At 37.5% G+C, this 17199-nt stretch overlaps 1 protein-coding gene across 1 annotated transcript in view; it reads left to right on the top strand.

Moving 5' to 3' along the window:
* Positions 1 to 17199, top strand: part of RNF150 (ring finger protein 150) — a 285174-nt gene that overhangs the window by 178746 nt on the left and 89229 nt on the right. Inside the window, exons 3-4 of the mRNA XM_003257744.3 lie at positions 15074 to 15145; positions 16714 to 16796. Of these exons, the coding sequence (XP_003257792.1) occupies positions 15074 to 15145; positions 16714 to 16796 (155 nt within the window). The remainder of the gene's footprint in view (positions 1 to 15073; positions 15146 to 16713; positions 16797 to 17199) is intronic.

Raw genomic sequence — 17199 nt, 5'->3', positions numbered from 1 at the left:
CCCAGTAACCACTGGTTTGTTCTCTATCTCTGGACATTTGACCTTTCTTTAAAAATTATATTCCATATATAGGTGAGATCAGTATTTTTCTTTTTATGTCTGGCTGATTTCACTTAACATGATGTCCTCCAGGCCCATCTATGTTGTGGCAAATGTCAGGATCTCCCTTGTTGAGAATAAACAATAATAATCCATTGTATGTGTGTATGTATATACGTTTTCTTTGTCTGTTCGTCCTTCAGTGGACACATGAACACTTAGGTTGCTTCCCTGTCTTCACTATCGTGAATAATGTCACAATTAACATGGGGGTGCAGATATCTTTCCAAGGTGGTGATTTTATCTCCCTTGGGTGTATACTCAGGAGGGGGATTGGTGAATCTTCAATGGTAGTTCTGTTTTTTATTTCTTTAGGAACCTCTGTACTGTTTTCCCTAATGGCTGTGCCCATCTACACTCCCACCAACAGTGTACTAGGATTCCTTTTTCTCCATACCCTCACCAACACTTGTTAGCTCTTGTTTTTTGGATGATAGCCATCCTAACAGGTGTGAGGTGTGATCTCATAGTGGTTTTAGCATTTCCATTCCATAATAAGATTTTCTATAGACCAAGAGTACTGAAAAGCATTCATGTTTTCACCCTCTACTTTTCGAATTTCTTTTTTCTCATTAAATCTTTAATCTGTAGATAACTTATTTCAGTGTAAAGAATGAAGTAGAGAGCCAACATTATTTTTCTTCAGATGGCCTACCACTTTTGTAACTGGCATTTATTGAATAATTAATCTTTCACCCCCTCATATGCAGTATCCCCATTTAACATATATTAAATACCCATATATACTTGTTTCTATTTCTGTGCTTTCTAAACTGTACCATGAATCTAGGTCTCTATTCATACTCCAGCACCATCTTGTTTTTAGTACTCTAGAATTTATAATGTCTCATGGCTGTTCATGCTGTCTTCTTTATTGCTCTATCTTTACTCTTTTCATGTTTATTTCTGTATTTAGAATCATTATATGAGTTTTTAAACTTATAGGATAATTTAGGAGAAATTTGTAACTTCATGATGTTTAATATTCCTAAATATAATGTTTTCCCCTTATTCAACTCTTCTTTTTATTTCCAGTAGCATTTTTCAGTATTTATTAATCTTGTACACTTTTCTTCAGTTTAGTTCTAGGTATTTAATCATTATGTTGCTATTATAAATTAAATTCATTTTTTCATATTGGAAACTTTGGATTGTTGTATATTTTGTATATTATTAACAGCCTCATTGTTATAACCCTAATTGTAATAATGTATAGCATTTATTATATGCTGTAGGCATGTTCTAAGAGCTCTCTTGCTCTATTTACCTACTTTCACCTTAGTAGATAATAGTCCCATAATAAATAATTTTATTGTCCACATTTTACAGAGTTGGAAGTAAGCACAGAGAGTTTAAGTAATTTGCCCAAGGTCACACAGCTGGTTACTAACAGAGCCAGCAATTGAACCAGCAGCAGGACTCCAGAGTCCGTGCCCTTAACCACTACTTTGTAGTATTTGCGATTATTTTATTAGTGTTGCAGAACTATATTAATAATGCTCACAATCAGGGATAATTTACCGCTTTCAAATGTTAGACATCCTGTTTTTTCTGTTATGTAATTTCATTGGCTGGAATCTCCAGAAAAAACTAATCATGGTTACAGTGAACATATTTCTCTTCATTGTGTATTTAATGGGAACATCCTCAATTTAATGGGATTGTTTTTATCATTTCTTCATTTTATTGTTTTCCCGTGTAGTCTTCTAGAGTGAGATATATATTTCATCATGTTATAAAATATATAATGTCAGAAGTGTCAACTTAGTTCTATCTTATTAAGAATTTTTTAATCAAGAATGGATGTTTGATTTTAACAAATGCCTTTCCAGTGGCTGTAGCCTAAGTTTTCTCTTTAGATCTATTAAAATAAATGGATGATATTAATGGATTTCCATTATGAACCATCCTGAATTTCAGCTATATACTATTCCTCTAATATGTGTGAGATTATATTTGCTAGTGTTTTATTATATTATTTTTTGCCTTTATATTCATATACGAAATCTGTTCATAGTTTATATTTTTATTATGTTTAGATAATGATTATACTGTCTTCTAAGAAGAATTTGCAAACTTTTCTCCATTTTCTGTAATCTAGAGCTGTGATGTCCAACATGGTAGTCACTACCATGTGTGGCTATTTAAATTTAAATTAATTGTAATAAAATAAACTTTAAAATCCTGTTCCTCAGTTACTAGCCATATTTCATGTGGCCACCATATGGCAGTGCATGTATAGGACATTTTTATCATTGCAGGAAGTCTTATTGGGTAACACTGCACTCGAGCATTTTAAATAGCACTGGAATTAGCTGATTCTTAAAGTATTGGTAGAAATTTTCTGTAAGTTAATGAGGTCTAAGTTCGTGAATGTTTTAGGAGACATCTCTTCTTTTTCTATTAATTTCATTGCAAATTCTCTGCTTAAATTTTCTGTAGCTTCTGGGAAAATTTTTAAAAACATTTGTATTGCTTATATCTGATTCTCAAAATGATGCATGCTTATTTTAGTAAATTTGACAATCATAGAAAAACTCTGAAAAAGACAAGTTACCCACTACCCCACTAAATTGTCAACAGTATATTCCCTTTCAGATATTTTTAATTCTCTCTATATATGTTAAATTTTCATTATATGTGTATCTATGTATGCAGGAGACACAAACATATCCATATATGTTTTATGTTCTGCTTTTTATTGAATAGTATGTCCCTCTATCATTAAATAATTTTCAAAAACATGATTTTTATGGCCACATAATAATGAAGTTCCATTGCTTACCCAAAATGGGAAACTTACTTAATTTCTTTATTCATTGTTTTTCTGAACTAAATGGAATATACCTTTCTCTTATGGTCACTGTGAAGATTAAATGGATTAATGTGTATTACTTTTAAAGCCACTGAGCCTGGCACTAATCATTCAGTCAGCACTCAGTGAATGGTATCTTTTATTATTATCATATAGGTTCTTTGATGACTGCTCACAAATTCAATTTTGCCACTTTCATTAAATATTCTGGAATTTAAATGGATAGACTCTCAAACACAAGGCAATGAAAATGAGATGTAGAACTAATATGCTTCAGTTGGTTCATATGGGGCTACATATGAGAAACTTTTATATATATATGTGTGTGTGTGTGTGTGAGATATACATATAACATATATACGTATGTATGAATACATATGAAGAAATATATATATACATTTTCATTATATGTGTGTGTATATATATATGTCTTATATATGCACATATGCACTGCCGTATGGTGGCCACATGAAATGTGGCTAGTAACTGAGGAACAGAATTTTAAAGTTTATTTTATTACAATTAACTTAAATTTAAATAGCCACACATGGCTAGTGACCCACCACACTCTAGATTGAAGAAAATGGAGAAAAGTTTGCAAACTCTTCTTAGAAAACAGTATAATCATTATCTAAACACGATAAAAATGTAAACTATATGTGTTTCTTCATATGTATTCACATATACGTGTGTGTGTGTGCGCGCGCGCGCATATAGAGAGAGAGAGAGTAGAGAGAGAGAGATGTTAATCAGACAATGATATTAGAAATGGCATCCCTGTATTTTTGGGCCTGTGATAATTCAAGCAATTATTAGGCAGTAGAGAGATGGATGAAATATTAAGCTTGAATTAGTTGAGTAATGACTTCAATCATTATGTTACTTTGTGCAGGTAGATCTAGCTTGCATGTTTATCTAGACACATACTGTGAGGTATATGAAAAACAAATTGAAAGGTAATGGTATGAAAGTGGTTCATGGGGTTTAAATTTTTATTCTCCTCTCATTTTGTTAACTTTCCTTGAATTGTAGGATGCTACCATAGGGTCACTCAGTGAATTGTGATCATGTTAAAAGTTAACATTCCTTCCTGATCAAATGAACACTGTACTTTAGCCCTTTGATGGATGGAATAACATATAATTTCCCTTAGAAAAATATTTCTCCTTTAATGGTCAGTATTCCACTCCATTCAACAGAAAGTTATAGCTGTACAGGCCATAGCTATAATAAGCATCAGGTTAACTTAAACCATTTATTTTTATTAAAGCATTATTGTCCTTCAGAAAGAGTGACTTTCAGGTTAGATGAAGGCTCACAGCCTGAAATGGAGCATCAAAGGCATTTATTTTACATTGTCAAAGTATCCAACCACTCAGGTATGTGAAAGAGAGACTGACCTTGAATTAGCCAGATGAGCACCTCAGTCTCTGCTTGGCTTTGTGCAGATCACAATTAAAAGAAAGTCACCAGCATCTTACATAATCATGGCCACTTTCATGTCACATGTACCTGGAGAAGATCATTTCAATTCAGTTTCCCATGAAGTAATATTTGCTAAATGTTCTTCACATTATAAGCCTCCCAGCAAGGTCTTTTAGATGGTAACATGGAGAATAAGGGCTACAACTAAAAATGGAGAGGAAGATTTGGCTGGTGTGCCATGTTTCCTAAAGATTTAACCAAGTTAAATCTGGTATAGGGCAATAGCTAAAGATACCAACTTTGGAGTCAGTTGGGTCTCGATTCAAATCTTTGCTCTGATAATTCCTAGTGGTGTGACTTTGCACAAGTTACTTCACCTTTCTATGCCTAGGCTTCCCCACATGTAAGGCCAGCCCCATAGGCTTGATGTGAGGATTGAATGAGAAAATATGCGTGACATATTATTAAAGGGTTGTTAAATGGGTCACGTTTAGTGGATAAAGCAATGCTTGGAAAATATATTCCCCACCTTCCCCCCACCCCCGTGCAAATAGTAAATAGCTCAGTTCTTACATACCTCACATATAGTTTAGTCTACATATGGCCCTTTTAGCTCTATTGACACAATTTGAAACCAAATGGAATCTTCCATCTTTACTCCAGAGTCAAGGAAAAGCTCTCTGAACCCTATCCTTTGGGATTTTTATTGAGGTTTCATCATATAGGCATGACTGATTAAATTATTGGCCATTGGTGATCAACTCAGCCTTCAGCCACTCTTCCCTCCCTAGAGGGCAGGGGTAGAAGTGAGGGAATCTGAAAATTCCAACCCTCTAATCACAAGATTGGTTCCCCATGCAACCAGACCTTTTTCTTAGGAGCTTTCCAAAGTTACCTCATTAACATAAACTCAGGTGTGGTTGAAAAGGGTGTCTTAGGAATTACAAAAACTGCCCTTTCACCTTTATCACTCTCATCACTTAGGAAATTACAAGGATTTTAGGAGTTCTAGCTGGGAGCTGGGATGAAGACCAAAATATAGATAGTCTTTATTATATGTCACAGTATCACACAGCCTAATTATTAATAACTCCCCAATTTACTCTCAGAATTGTTCCAGTTTGGATGATAAGTTCTATGGTTACCATATGTGTGAGAGAAAGAAAGGAATCAAGGACACATTTAGGTCAACTCTCATGGCGTTTATTGGAATAGGAAAGATGGATAAAGAAGAGATCCAAAGGGCTAGAGTATCAAGAATTTGGATTTGACAATGCTAAATTTAAAAGCCTTTTAGATATTGAAGCAGAGATGCCACGTAGGTATTTTGACGTGTAAGTCTGGAGCTCAGGAAAGAAGACAGGAATGGGGGTACTAATGTGGGGATCATCAGAATACAGATGACATTTAAATTGTCAGGACAGGATGAGCTCACTTGGGGAGAGGGTATTGCAGAAGAGCTTTGGAGCCTGAGCCTGAGATACTGTAATACGGCCTCACCTCTACCCCAGCCTCTCTCCCGCAATCATATCATTTTATGTTAGTTTCTTTCCTTCCCAATTCTTACCACTATCTGAAATCTTTCTCTCCTTGCCTTACACCTTGCCTTCCCAGTGCACAATGACACTCTGAGGGAGTTGAACCAAGGAGGCTGATTTGCAGAGACCAAGGACAGCCTCACATGCCATGTGGAGCCATTGCTTCCCTGCTCAAGGTTAACTGTTCCGCAGCCACCCTCTTCACTCGCGATGCTTGTTTTTCCTGGTAGCTCCATCATCTTTTCTTGAGACCATTTTCCTTTGGAGACCTTGGTCTGTCAGCTGGTCTATATGTGCCTGAGTCCAGTGACTAATTGTTTCAAGCTCTCTCTGCACAGAGCTCAGGGAGGTGAATGGACTCCTCATTCCCCTTCAAGCCCTGTGACACTTAAGAGCATGTGGATTAGGATGCGGCTTTACTCAGAGCACACACAGCACATTTAGGAAGCCAATTTCCTAATGTCATATTCCAGCCCAGTGGAATCTTATCTCTGACCAAGCCCACAATACTCTTTAACATAATCAGACATAAATGTCGCACCCCCAGGCAGCTAGATGGGGGTCAATGTTGGGGTTTTAGGAGCTGGGACCACATAAAAGTGAGTAGGGTTTATATCTAACAATGGTTTGGATGCAAAGTAGAATCAGAGTCTTGGGCAGGCCAGGGTTATGAGGCAAGAGGACAACCCAGGGTATTAAGTACGTAGGACCATGTGGAGTTAGGAGCCAGATTTATCATAAAAATGGGAACGGTGGTCGAGCAAGGCAGAACAAAGCAGGCCAGGTTGGGAGAGGAAGCTGAGGGAATGGTTCTCAGGTGAAGGAAACCTTTTATATCAGACTCTTCACCTGTTAAAAGAGCAGGGCACTGGTAGAAGCCCTGATAGCATGGAAAGAGAAGTTGCAAACCACAACCCACTTGTCAAAGAAGGAAAGGCCCTATAATGATTAGAAAAAATATCTTACTGGCCATTTAACACATGTTGTGATGACTTTTAAATACCATGACAGACCTCTCTCTCCTCACCAGCCCTGATCATGCCCCTGGATGAGTACTTTAAGAAAATAGCCCATCGATGCCACCAGTGTGTGGACTTCTACACCATGTAGCCTGGACACTTCTCAGGTCAGCCCTGAGAACCCATGTACCAGAGGGTTGCAGAGAGGAAACCACAGTCATGGGAACTGGGAGGCAGAAGACACCTGGCTGTCATTTCACTCAAGTATTTGAGAATGCTGATTGCCTGATCCTAGAATTATAGTTTTTAGAAGTTAAAGGAACAGTTGATAGAATGAATTTGGGAGAGAGAGATATAAAGTGATTTTCTTTTCAAGGGCATGCAGCCAGATTGATGATTTCAAGTCAAAATGTTTTCCACCAGACAAAGCCAACTCAATGGCATTGAGGTGCAGAGACCTAACCCTTGGGGCGGGTTGCTAGTCTTTGCCTCAGTCATAGCCATAAAATGAGCAACTCCTGACCATTCAACACTGAGCACTGGCCCTTTCTGGCTTTAGAAGCAAGGCTGTCATGTTAAGTCCTTCCTAATAAAGTTATCCCTCAGCATCCATGAGGAATTGGTCCAGCACCCCCCTCCTACCCATGGATACCAAAATCCACAGTCCCTTATATGAAATGGCATATTATTTGCATGTAACACATCCTCCCATAAATGAAATGGCATATTTGCATGTAACACATCCTCCCATATACTTGCCTTCCCAGTGCACAATGACACTCTGAGGGAGTTGAACCAAGGAGGCTGATTTGCAGAGACCAAGGACAGCCTCACATGCCATGTGGAGCCATGGTATTAAATCATCTCTTATTTACTTATAGTACCTAATTCTAGTACCTAATGTAAATACTATGTAAATAGTGGTTATGCTGTGTTTTTTATTTGTATTATTTTTGTTGTATTGTTATCTTTTATTGTTTTTTCCCCCAAATGTGTTTAATCCATTATTGGTTGAATCTGCCATACAGAAAGCTGGCTGTGTCTAGTTTAAGATTCCTCACCTTAAGGGGCTTCCCAGAGAATACTAATGATTCATCTCTATTCTGCCTATCTAATGACCTACCATCTTGTGATCTCTTCTTGACCTTTGAGTTGGGAGGCCAGATTCATGACAGACTCCTGATCCTGAATACCAGTGTGCACTATGGACAGTTCTCCTGTCCCCACCAGAAGGCCAAGTATCCCCTCATTCCCTAGAGGTGCCACTTCTGCTGCCATTCACTGATTCTTACCCTACATATGAAAACCCTGCAGGATGGCAAGGCAAACAGCAAGCGGTGTTCCTGCCATAGCCATGGCAGGTATCCCTGTCTTCTGTGATGTCTTGGAATATTGTCTCACTATCTGCTAGGACATCTCATCTCGGACACAAGGACTGGGTCTGTGACTTGAAAAACACACAATTCCCAATAGATGGTAGCTTATTCAAATATGGACAGATCAGATAAACTAAGTAGGGATCTTTTTTGGTTTTCATAAACAATATTGCCTTTGAGGCTAATCCAGGGAAACCAGATCTGTTTTGATTTGCTTTGTTTTTATTTGAGGCCTGGTAATGACATTCAGCAAAGTTTTCCTGAAAGATTTCTCTCTCCCTGAGAATAACTTTTCCTAATATTTACATGTACATGGCCCATGTGCCTTTGATTTCTTTTGCATGCATTGCATATTGATATTTAAACTATGTTGGAATAAAAGAAGTAATGAAATTTAAAATAAACATGAACTTCACAAAGAGAAACAGAAAGGAAAGGAGTTTGCCAAGTCTCAGCCACCAAGGGAGAGTCTAGGCAGAGATGCTTCTGTCTCCTAAAGAGTGAGGACTAAAATTGTCCCTGAAACTGCTCTAGAAGAAAGTACAAAGCCCTCAGGGGAACAGAAAGGCAAAAGCGCATGTCATATCCATGTAGTCTTCAGTGAGGTAATTAGCCCTTGATTTGCTTTTTTTAGATTATTCAGGTTTCAGAGCACATTGTCTCCCTATTCTTTTGTGCATGGATGAAAATCATGAGCTGGTAAAGCTAGAGATGGCATTACTTTACATACCTTATGTTATTAATAAGGGGACAGAGGGCCACAATGTTTAAGTGACTTGGCCAAAGTCACACAGTTAGCTAGTGACAAAAATAGGACAAAGAGCTGGGTCTTCTAACTTTGAAGCCATTATTTTCTGCTCTACAACACCTCCAACAACAACAACAACAAACCCTGATGTTTCTACCACACATTGTGTGTTCACAAACAGATTTATGGCATCACTCTATGAGGTCATCACAGCTATCAAAATAGTCAAATTATGTTATCTATTTTTCTAGATTTGTGGAGTGGTGATCCACATCATGGAAATTTATTGAACTGGCTGTGCTATGACATCTATCATATCAACCAGTCCTGGAAGGATCATTATTATGTATTAGAGTGCATGAGGAAAATGTTTGAGTCACTCATGATCATGTGAGGTTTTAGACAACTGGGACCAACTCTGTTTACTTTGACAGTGGCCTCCCTTCACCTAGAACTTAAGAACACTTAGTTATCTTTCTACTTGGTGATGATGACAAGAAACATGATGATAAAATACAGCTGTTAGGGAAAAAAAACAAATATGATACAGACTTATCCAGTCAAATGAGATAGGAAGAAAATAAACTCAGTTTTTATGCTATGTTTTGGAATCCTTATGTTCCAAGTTTTTTTTTTTTTATCACTTTCACTGCATTTCTATTTATAACACAGAACAGAGGAAGAGGAAAATTTCTTATTTTTCTCACTTTCTTAAATATTTAGATTACTAATTTATGTGTCTCGGGTTGAACTGGAGTCTGTTGTTTACTGTTCTTGTTAGAATTTATGTAGGACTTTATTCTTTTAATACATGGCTCTGTACTTATTTTCCATAACAGTTTATCTTCACTATTGTCAAGAAACCAATAACCTTGGTAAATATATTCATATCTGTTTAGATCAAATAGATGGATAAACCTAATTATTACGATGGCCTAACACCTAACAAGCTTTAGTAAGAAGCATGATTTTGGCCAGGTACGGGTAGCTCATGCCAGTAATCCCAGCACTTTGGAAGGCCGAGGCAGGCAGATCACTTGAGGTCAGGAGTTCAAGTGATGGTGAAACCCATCTCTACAAAAAATACAAAAATTACCTGGGTACAGTGGTACACACCTGTAGTCCCAGCTACTCAGGAGGCTGAGGCATGAGAATCACTTGAACCCAAGAAGCAGAGGCTGCAGTGAGCCAAGATTCACGCCGTTGCACTCCAGCCTGGGTGACAGAGCACAACTCTGTCTCAAAAATAATAATAAGAAGAAGAAGCATGATTTGGGTCTGGTTAGATTAGAAGGAATCCATAGGAGTACCCTAGAGAAAAGAGTGGAATCCCTACCTGAAACAAAAGACTGACTCAAACCTGAGGTGGTTCCTCAATCCACCTGAAGTGGTCCCTGAGTCTTCCGTTAGCATCACTTTACTCTGCCTTTCTGAGAATGACAAAGGAAAGAGTCTGTTTTGTAATAGACTTCGGGTTCCAATCCCTAGATTCTCTATTCATGTTGCGTACAAGACTCACTTTGAGCAGGGCCTGTAGTTTTCCTTCACTCTTCATACTGAGTGCAATCAAAAACCCAAAGACAGAAGAGATCAATTAAAAAGCAACAGTAAGTAGCCTTATTTGGGCCATTTCATTAAGAATGTTTATGTTTTATCTCTTTAATTTGCATTTGGAAATCCAATAAAACTAGTTTGAAAATTATTGAAAGTGAGATTTTTTTAATATTGAAAACTTTTTTTTAAATATTGTAAGTGGTACTTTTTTTCTTTGTGTAATTTTTTTAATGGGGTCTTCTCTGCATGTGTGTAATTTTCATGGTCACTTAGAAATAAGCATGCATATACTGATAATACTTGTTTACATGCATATGGAAATCATATTTTTTCAAAACTTTGTGTTGCTTTTTCCCTAATTTTGTTAATCCAGAACTCTTACAGAAAAAAAAAAAAAAATCTTTTATTACATGGTCCCATATCATCATATACATCTCAGAAGCTGATTTTCCTTCCCCAGGTATCTGGACCATCTGTTCTGCCCTTGCCAGGGAAGACTTTCATATCCTTTATCCGCCGCTGCCAAAATGCTATGTTTTTCCTCAAAAGAGGAGAAAATATGTGTATCATTCATCAATAACATGCATAATGAGGCTTGACTCAAGGAATGTCACAGGAAAGGGAATGGAAGAGAATACCATTATATCATCTTTTAGAATGATTAAGGAAAATACGTCTTCCTACGTTTGTGAATCATTTGATTTCTCAGGGCTTCTAGGAGGAAGGCCTCAAAGACTTGATGTTGAAGATGACTTTATTACAGTCATGCACTGCATAACTACGTTTTGGTCAAAATGGACCACACATATGACAGTAGTCCAATAAGATTATAATATACTGTTTTTACTGTATCTTTTCTATGTTTAGATACACAGATCCTTACCATTGTGTTACAGCTGCCTACAGTATTCAGTACATGCTGTACAGGTTTCTAGCCTAGGAGCAATAGGCTATACCATAGAGCCTACATGTATAGCCAGCAGTATCATCTAGGATTGTGTGAGCAATCTTCCATGATTTCACACAGTGACGAAATCGCCTAACAATGGATTTCTGAGAATGTATCCCTGTCATTAAGCCATACATGACTGTACTTTCTCTTTTACTCTCTTTCCCTCAATCTATTAATTCTGCTAATTTGGGAAGCCCATCTCCTAAATGACTTAATCCTCTGCTGAACTTCTTTAACCTCTCTAGGGCCCAGTCATACAAATGCCAGTAATGGAATTCGTCTTTTTAATTCCCTAGCCATTAACTTTACTGTTAGCTAAAATCCCTGTCACCTTAACGTCAGCTTGCTTTACATTTCCTCAACAGACCTGCCATTTTTAAAAAAATAAAGGCAGCCTGCATTATTTTAAAAGGGCATGGAAAGGGTTTTTTCTCTAGAAGAGACTGAGGGGATGTTTTAAAAAGCCGTCTATTTTTATTCAGATGTAGCCAACTGTTAAGTTAAATACACAGCCAAAGTTTAATGCAGTCTTTGAACTTCCCCTACATGCCCGCATTTAAGAAGGGCACATTTCATTTGCTAAAAAATTATGTTAAAAGAAATTGAATTTTGAAAACATATTCTAGTTCACCTGCTTTTTAAAAATGTTGGCTCCCTGGTCGGGCACGGTGGCTCATGCCTGTAATCCCAGCACTTTGGGAGGCTGAGGTGGGCAGATCATGAGGTCAGAAGCTCAAGACCAGCCTGGCCAACGTAGTGAAACCCATCTCTACTAAAAATACAAAAAAATCAGCTAGGTGTGGTGGCGGGCACCTGTAGTCCCAGCTACTTGGGAGGCTGAGGCCAGGGGAATCACTTGAACCTGGGAGGCAGAGGTTGCAGTGAGCCGAGATCACACCACTGCACTCCAGCCTGGGTGACAGTACGAGACTCCATCTCAAAAGAAAAAAAAAATTATTTCCCTTTGAGTATAATCTATGACCATTGTATGAACATGTATTTTTCTACTTAATTACTCTGCTTAGTCTTCAAAAAAAATTTTTTTGAGTGATTGAATTAGGTGCAATATTATATAATGCCAGTTAAACACAATTGCAAAAATATCTGAGTTCTTGACTGAAAAAGAAAAACAGTATTTGTTTCTTTGGGATTCAGATGCTTATTCTAAATACAATATTCTACAGGTCTATGGCATTTACTCCCAATAACTAGTAGCCCTTTCTCAATACCTTTCAAACCTTGCCCCAGGGTCCTTCAATGGAGAGCAGCTGTCAGGTGATACTGGCTGTGTTTGCCAAGCCAGGACCACAAGTTTGCTTACCTTACAACATGTATCACTTATAGTTTGTCCCTAAATATTCCCGTTAACTGGCTAAATTTCTCAGGTTGTTTTCTGTGCAAAAAAAAAAAAAAAAAAAAAACAACAAAAAACCACTCGGCTTAAGATTTTATTAACTTATTATTTACAGTTTTCACTAGATTATAAATTAAACTACAGTTGATAGGAGTGTGTGTGTGCATGTGTGTATGCGCACACGTGTGTTTTCGTTACCATTTTTTAAAACCCAAAGCTATACTTGGCACAGAATAAGAAATCAAAATATGTATGTTGAATGATTGACTGCCTATTATTGAAGGCAGCTTTATTCTATTAATATATGCTGGGGATGTAGGGGACAATGTGAAGCAAAAAATAAGCACAGGCTTGCCCTCAGGGAGCATATCTGAGGGCAATCTAACAGGAATTGATCATAAAAACAAATTTCAAATTTCAAATGTGACAGTGCAGAGGTACAAAGTGCTATCAGCGTCTAGATGAGAGGGATCTTGTTGGATACATCTAGGAAGGGCTCCTTGAAGAAATGATTTGAGCTGAAGTCAAAGGATGAATAGATAATAACCAGAAGAAGAGGAGAGGAAAGTTCCATCATGTTTAGTTCACCTCAGTTCAGTTCTTTTTCTCTCACTCTTCTGTTTTTCCTTGGTATTTATCACTAAAGACTCTTCCTGTTTTTGCCTGCTGCCTTAGTTTGCTAGCTACTCATGGACCTCTGCATAAATCTCAAGGGCATAGGTCTCCTTTTAGGAAACAGCCAAAACCTACCCTTCTGATAAAAATGTCAACATTATTTTAGATATGAAGGACAAACTATCAAAGAGAAAAATGAATTAACAAGGAAAACATCTCCTTTTCTGCTAATTACTTTAACTGCTGTGTACTTAGAGAAGTGCCACGTGCTAAATACTTAGTTATTCCAATTGGCTGGATGGTTGGTTGGCTGGTTAGCTGGCTAGCCAGATGTTGGATGGATGGCTGACTGGCTGGCCAGCTGTTAGATGGTTGGCTGACTGGCTGATTGGTTGACCGGGTGGCTTGGCAAATAAAGGTGAGGGTGGTAGATAAGCTTTGATTTTAAAGTCAAACTTAATTTTATTCAGATTCTGACTTACCTTTCACTAACTCTATGATATTGGACAACTTCCTTAAGCTCTGTTAGCCTCAGTTCATTCTATTAAATAGTGCTTTTCTCAGTTATTATAATATCAAAGGTGATAATGCATATATAGCTTTAGCATGGCACCTAGGATATATTAACTGTTCACTAATATGTGTTCACCATTTTAAACAAAAGCAAGAAGCTTGAGTGCTTTTTCCAAAAGGAACAAAATTAGTGAAAGCAAATCATTAGTCTGCGTTTAAATGTTAACTCTCTTAATCTTAGTCCTTCTAATGTTTTACTACAACAGATACACATCTATTGCAGACCAGAAATAGATATACCTACGAAGAAGATAAAACATGTAGAAAACTCACATGCAATTTTTTGCTTGACAGATTAAAATTTAAGTTACTCACCACCCTATCCTTCTCCCAGTTTTCCTCATCACCCTCTGATTGCATTATTGCGGGGCTCATTAGGATGGTAATTTTCTCTACCAAAAATGGGAAGAGAATGATATATTATTTCTTGACATGGATCATGGTGGTTACTCCGGTGTTTGCTTTATAATTATTTGCTAAACTGAACATTATGTTTTATGTATTTTTCTATATGCACACTCACACTTAAACATGCATAAAGGAGGTAAAATTGCCATGTGAGAATGTGATGGAATAGGATAGAACAGACCAAATTTAAACCAATGTTATGCCTATATGAGCAGATTGGAAGGAATATCCAAGCAATGAACCCTGATTGTCAAAAAGAGGAGATGACATTTATTCCAGCTACTCCAGATTGGCTATCTCTGTGTCACAAATTGAGTGGCTAGAGTGGCAAATTACTAAACTCCTTTTTTTTTGAGCGGGGGGAGTGTATGCACATATAACCTGCGCTGTAGAACTATAGGGCAGGATCTATGTCACATGCCACTTGCTTAACACTAGGCATGAAAAACTTCTATGGCAGAAGTCTTTTATAGACCTCAACTGGTAGAGCTCCCTTGCACAAATGCCACTGCCCCGTCTTTTCTAGTCATCATTGTTAGCATTCATACCACATATGCATGATTTCAGAGCTAGCTGCCCTGGTGTATTAAGTGACATCAGAAATGAAGTCGAGAATTACAGATCTTTATTATTAACAAGCACGTTTTGGTTTTTCAGCGCCGACTGGGGGATGCAGCAAAGAAAGCCATCAGCAAACTCCAGATCAGGACCATCAAGAAGGGTGACAAGGTAATAGCCTCTTTTCTTTTTGGTGAGGGGCTATTCAAAGAAGCTTCTAACTTTTCTTATAGCCAGGGTGGAAGAGAGGAAAGGATGGGAAAGGGAAATATATGCTAACAGTTGTCCTATCAGTATCTGTTATTATACTCTTCTTAATTAAACAAAGTTTCTTATAAAATGTATATGCTATGATAATAAAATAGTTGTATGGAAAATATGAGAAACTGATAAGTGTATAAAAAATAGATGAAGCCAGAATGAAATTAGTACACAAATGGATTACCTAAAATTTGTAGTAGAAATGGGTCTCAAATTTAAGTTGGGACTTTCTAGCTGCCAGTGCAAAGGTAACAATATTCACGTAATATTTAATGAGTTTATTCCAGTGTCCCATGAGATAAAATCAAAATGGTTGTTCCTGATGTTATGACCTGAGAAAGTTTTTTCACGAATCTTTGCAAGCAAGACAGCTTTATGTGCTGAGCTATGTTCTCCACTTAAATCTACAGTATAAATGCAGGAAGTATATTCAATCCCTCTGAAATCCAGTATTCAGAACCCCAAGGTTGACAGGTGGTGTGGCTCATGCCTGTAATCCCAGCACTTTGGGAGGCCAAGGTAAATAGATCATTTGAGGCCAAGGAGTTCAAGACCAGCCTGGGCAACATAGCAAGACTCTGTCTCTATAAAAAAAAAAAATTTTTAAATCAAAACACAGAGCCCCGAATTCATTTCAGTAGTCTCCTTCGGTGTAGAATGATGTCATAAAGCCAAAAGCAATAGTATATCTTGAGGAGGAAAAGCAAAGCAGTCCTGCCTGGGTTTACGGGCTTCTAAGGGTCTTCATTATTCCCTAGGCCAAGTTAGAGAATTGGATTACAATACATGGGTTTGGAGCTCCTTGGGGCAATGTAAGGGATTTACAACTCCACATATAAGCAGGTATTGTCTCTAATCTGAATAACTGATTTATCTCACAAATTATGTGCTATTATTTTTCAAGTATATAAAAATGCCATTGGGCTTATAAGATAAAATTTATTTAAAGGCATTACTAAATTTAAAGTACATTTTGGTGAGTATGTTATTTCCCCTCAATCATACAATAATAAAAGTACAAGGACTATTACGTAAGCACTATGTTATGAGGCATTAAAAGAGGTTTACATACTTGAAAAAAATTGGAACTAACATTTTGTGTTAATATTTTTATCTTATACACTAGATTCCAGAAGAATGGATAGATTAAATATCATTTGGATGATTCACCACAAATATTATTTCTCATCCTGAAAATTTTGATATGTTGCCTCTAATTATAATTAATAGCATTGTTAGTAATGCTACTTTAGAAAATGGTTTTCCTCACAAAAGCACTTGCAGTGGAACCTAGAAACAAAAAGTAGAGGTTGGAAGGAATGGAAACTAGTCCAACTGATGGTACATTTGATTTAAAAACTGGCACCAGCACTGCGGAAAGCTGTGCTCCAGGCGAGCTCTCCGTGGGTTTTGGCTTGGATATTTACACAAGAGATGAAGCTAAGAAAACAGGCTCATCTCTGCTTCCTCTGTTGCAGGAAACAGAGTCCGATTTTGACAACTGTGCAGTTTGTATTGAAGGGTACAAGCCCAATGACGTTGTCCGGATCCTGCCCTGCCGGTGAGTCCCTAGGCTGCCTGCTTTTGATTGGGTTGTGTGTGTGGAGCGCGCCTGCGTGGCCTCCCTGGCCCAGACCTGCTGGGCACAGTGCCGCCAGGTCAGTCTGCCTCAATGTGTCCATGTTCCCATTGCAGACAACCCAGACATTCTTGTTTCTGTATAACCTTTGTCCTTGAAAACACTGTATCATGAAATATTTTTCTGATCCCCTATCCCCTTTGCATCAAAGGAAGGATACTGCTATGAACTAGGACTTCATGATACAGAATTTGATGATGTGGCCGCCAAGTACAAGTTTTCTTGAACAACAGGTCTATGATGTTCAGAATCAATTCTGGCTTTTACCAGTACTATTTTAATTAAAATAATTAACTCTGAAAAATATTTTGTGAATGATCATGAA

Source organism: Nomascus leucogenys, chromosome 7b, assembly GCF_006542625.1.
Source record: "Nomascus leucogenys isolate Asia chromosome 7b, Asia_NLE_v1, whole genome shotgun sequence".
Lineage (NCBI taxonomy): Eukaryota > Metazoa > Chordata > Mammalia > Primates > Hylobatidae > Nomascus > Nomascus leucogenys.
The sequence above is the reverse complement of the archived record's forward strand: the minus strand, read 5'-3'. Positions and strand labels throughout refer to the sequence as shown.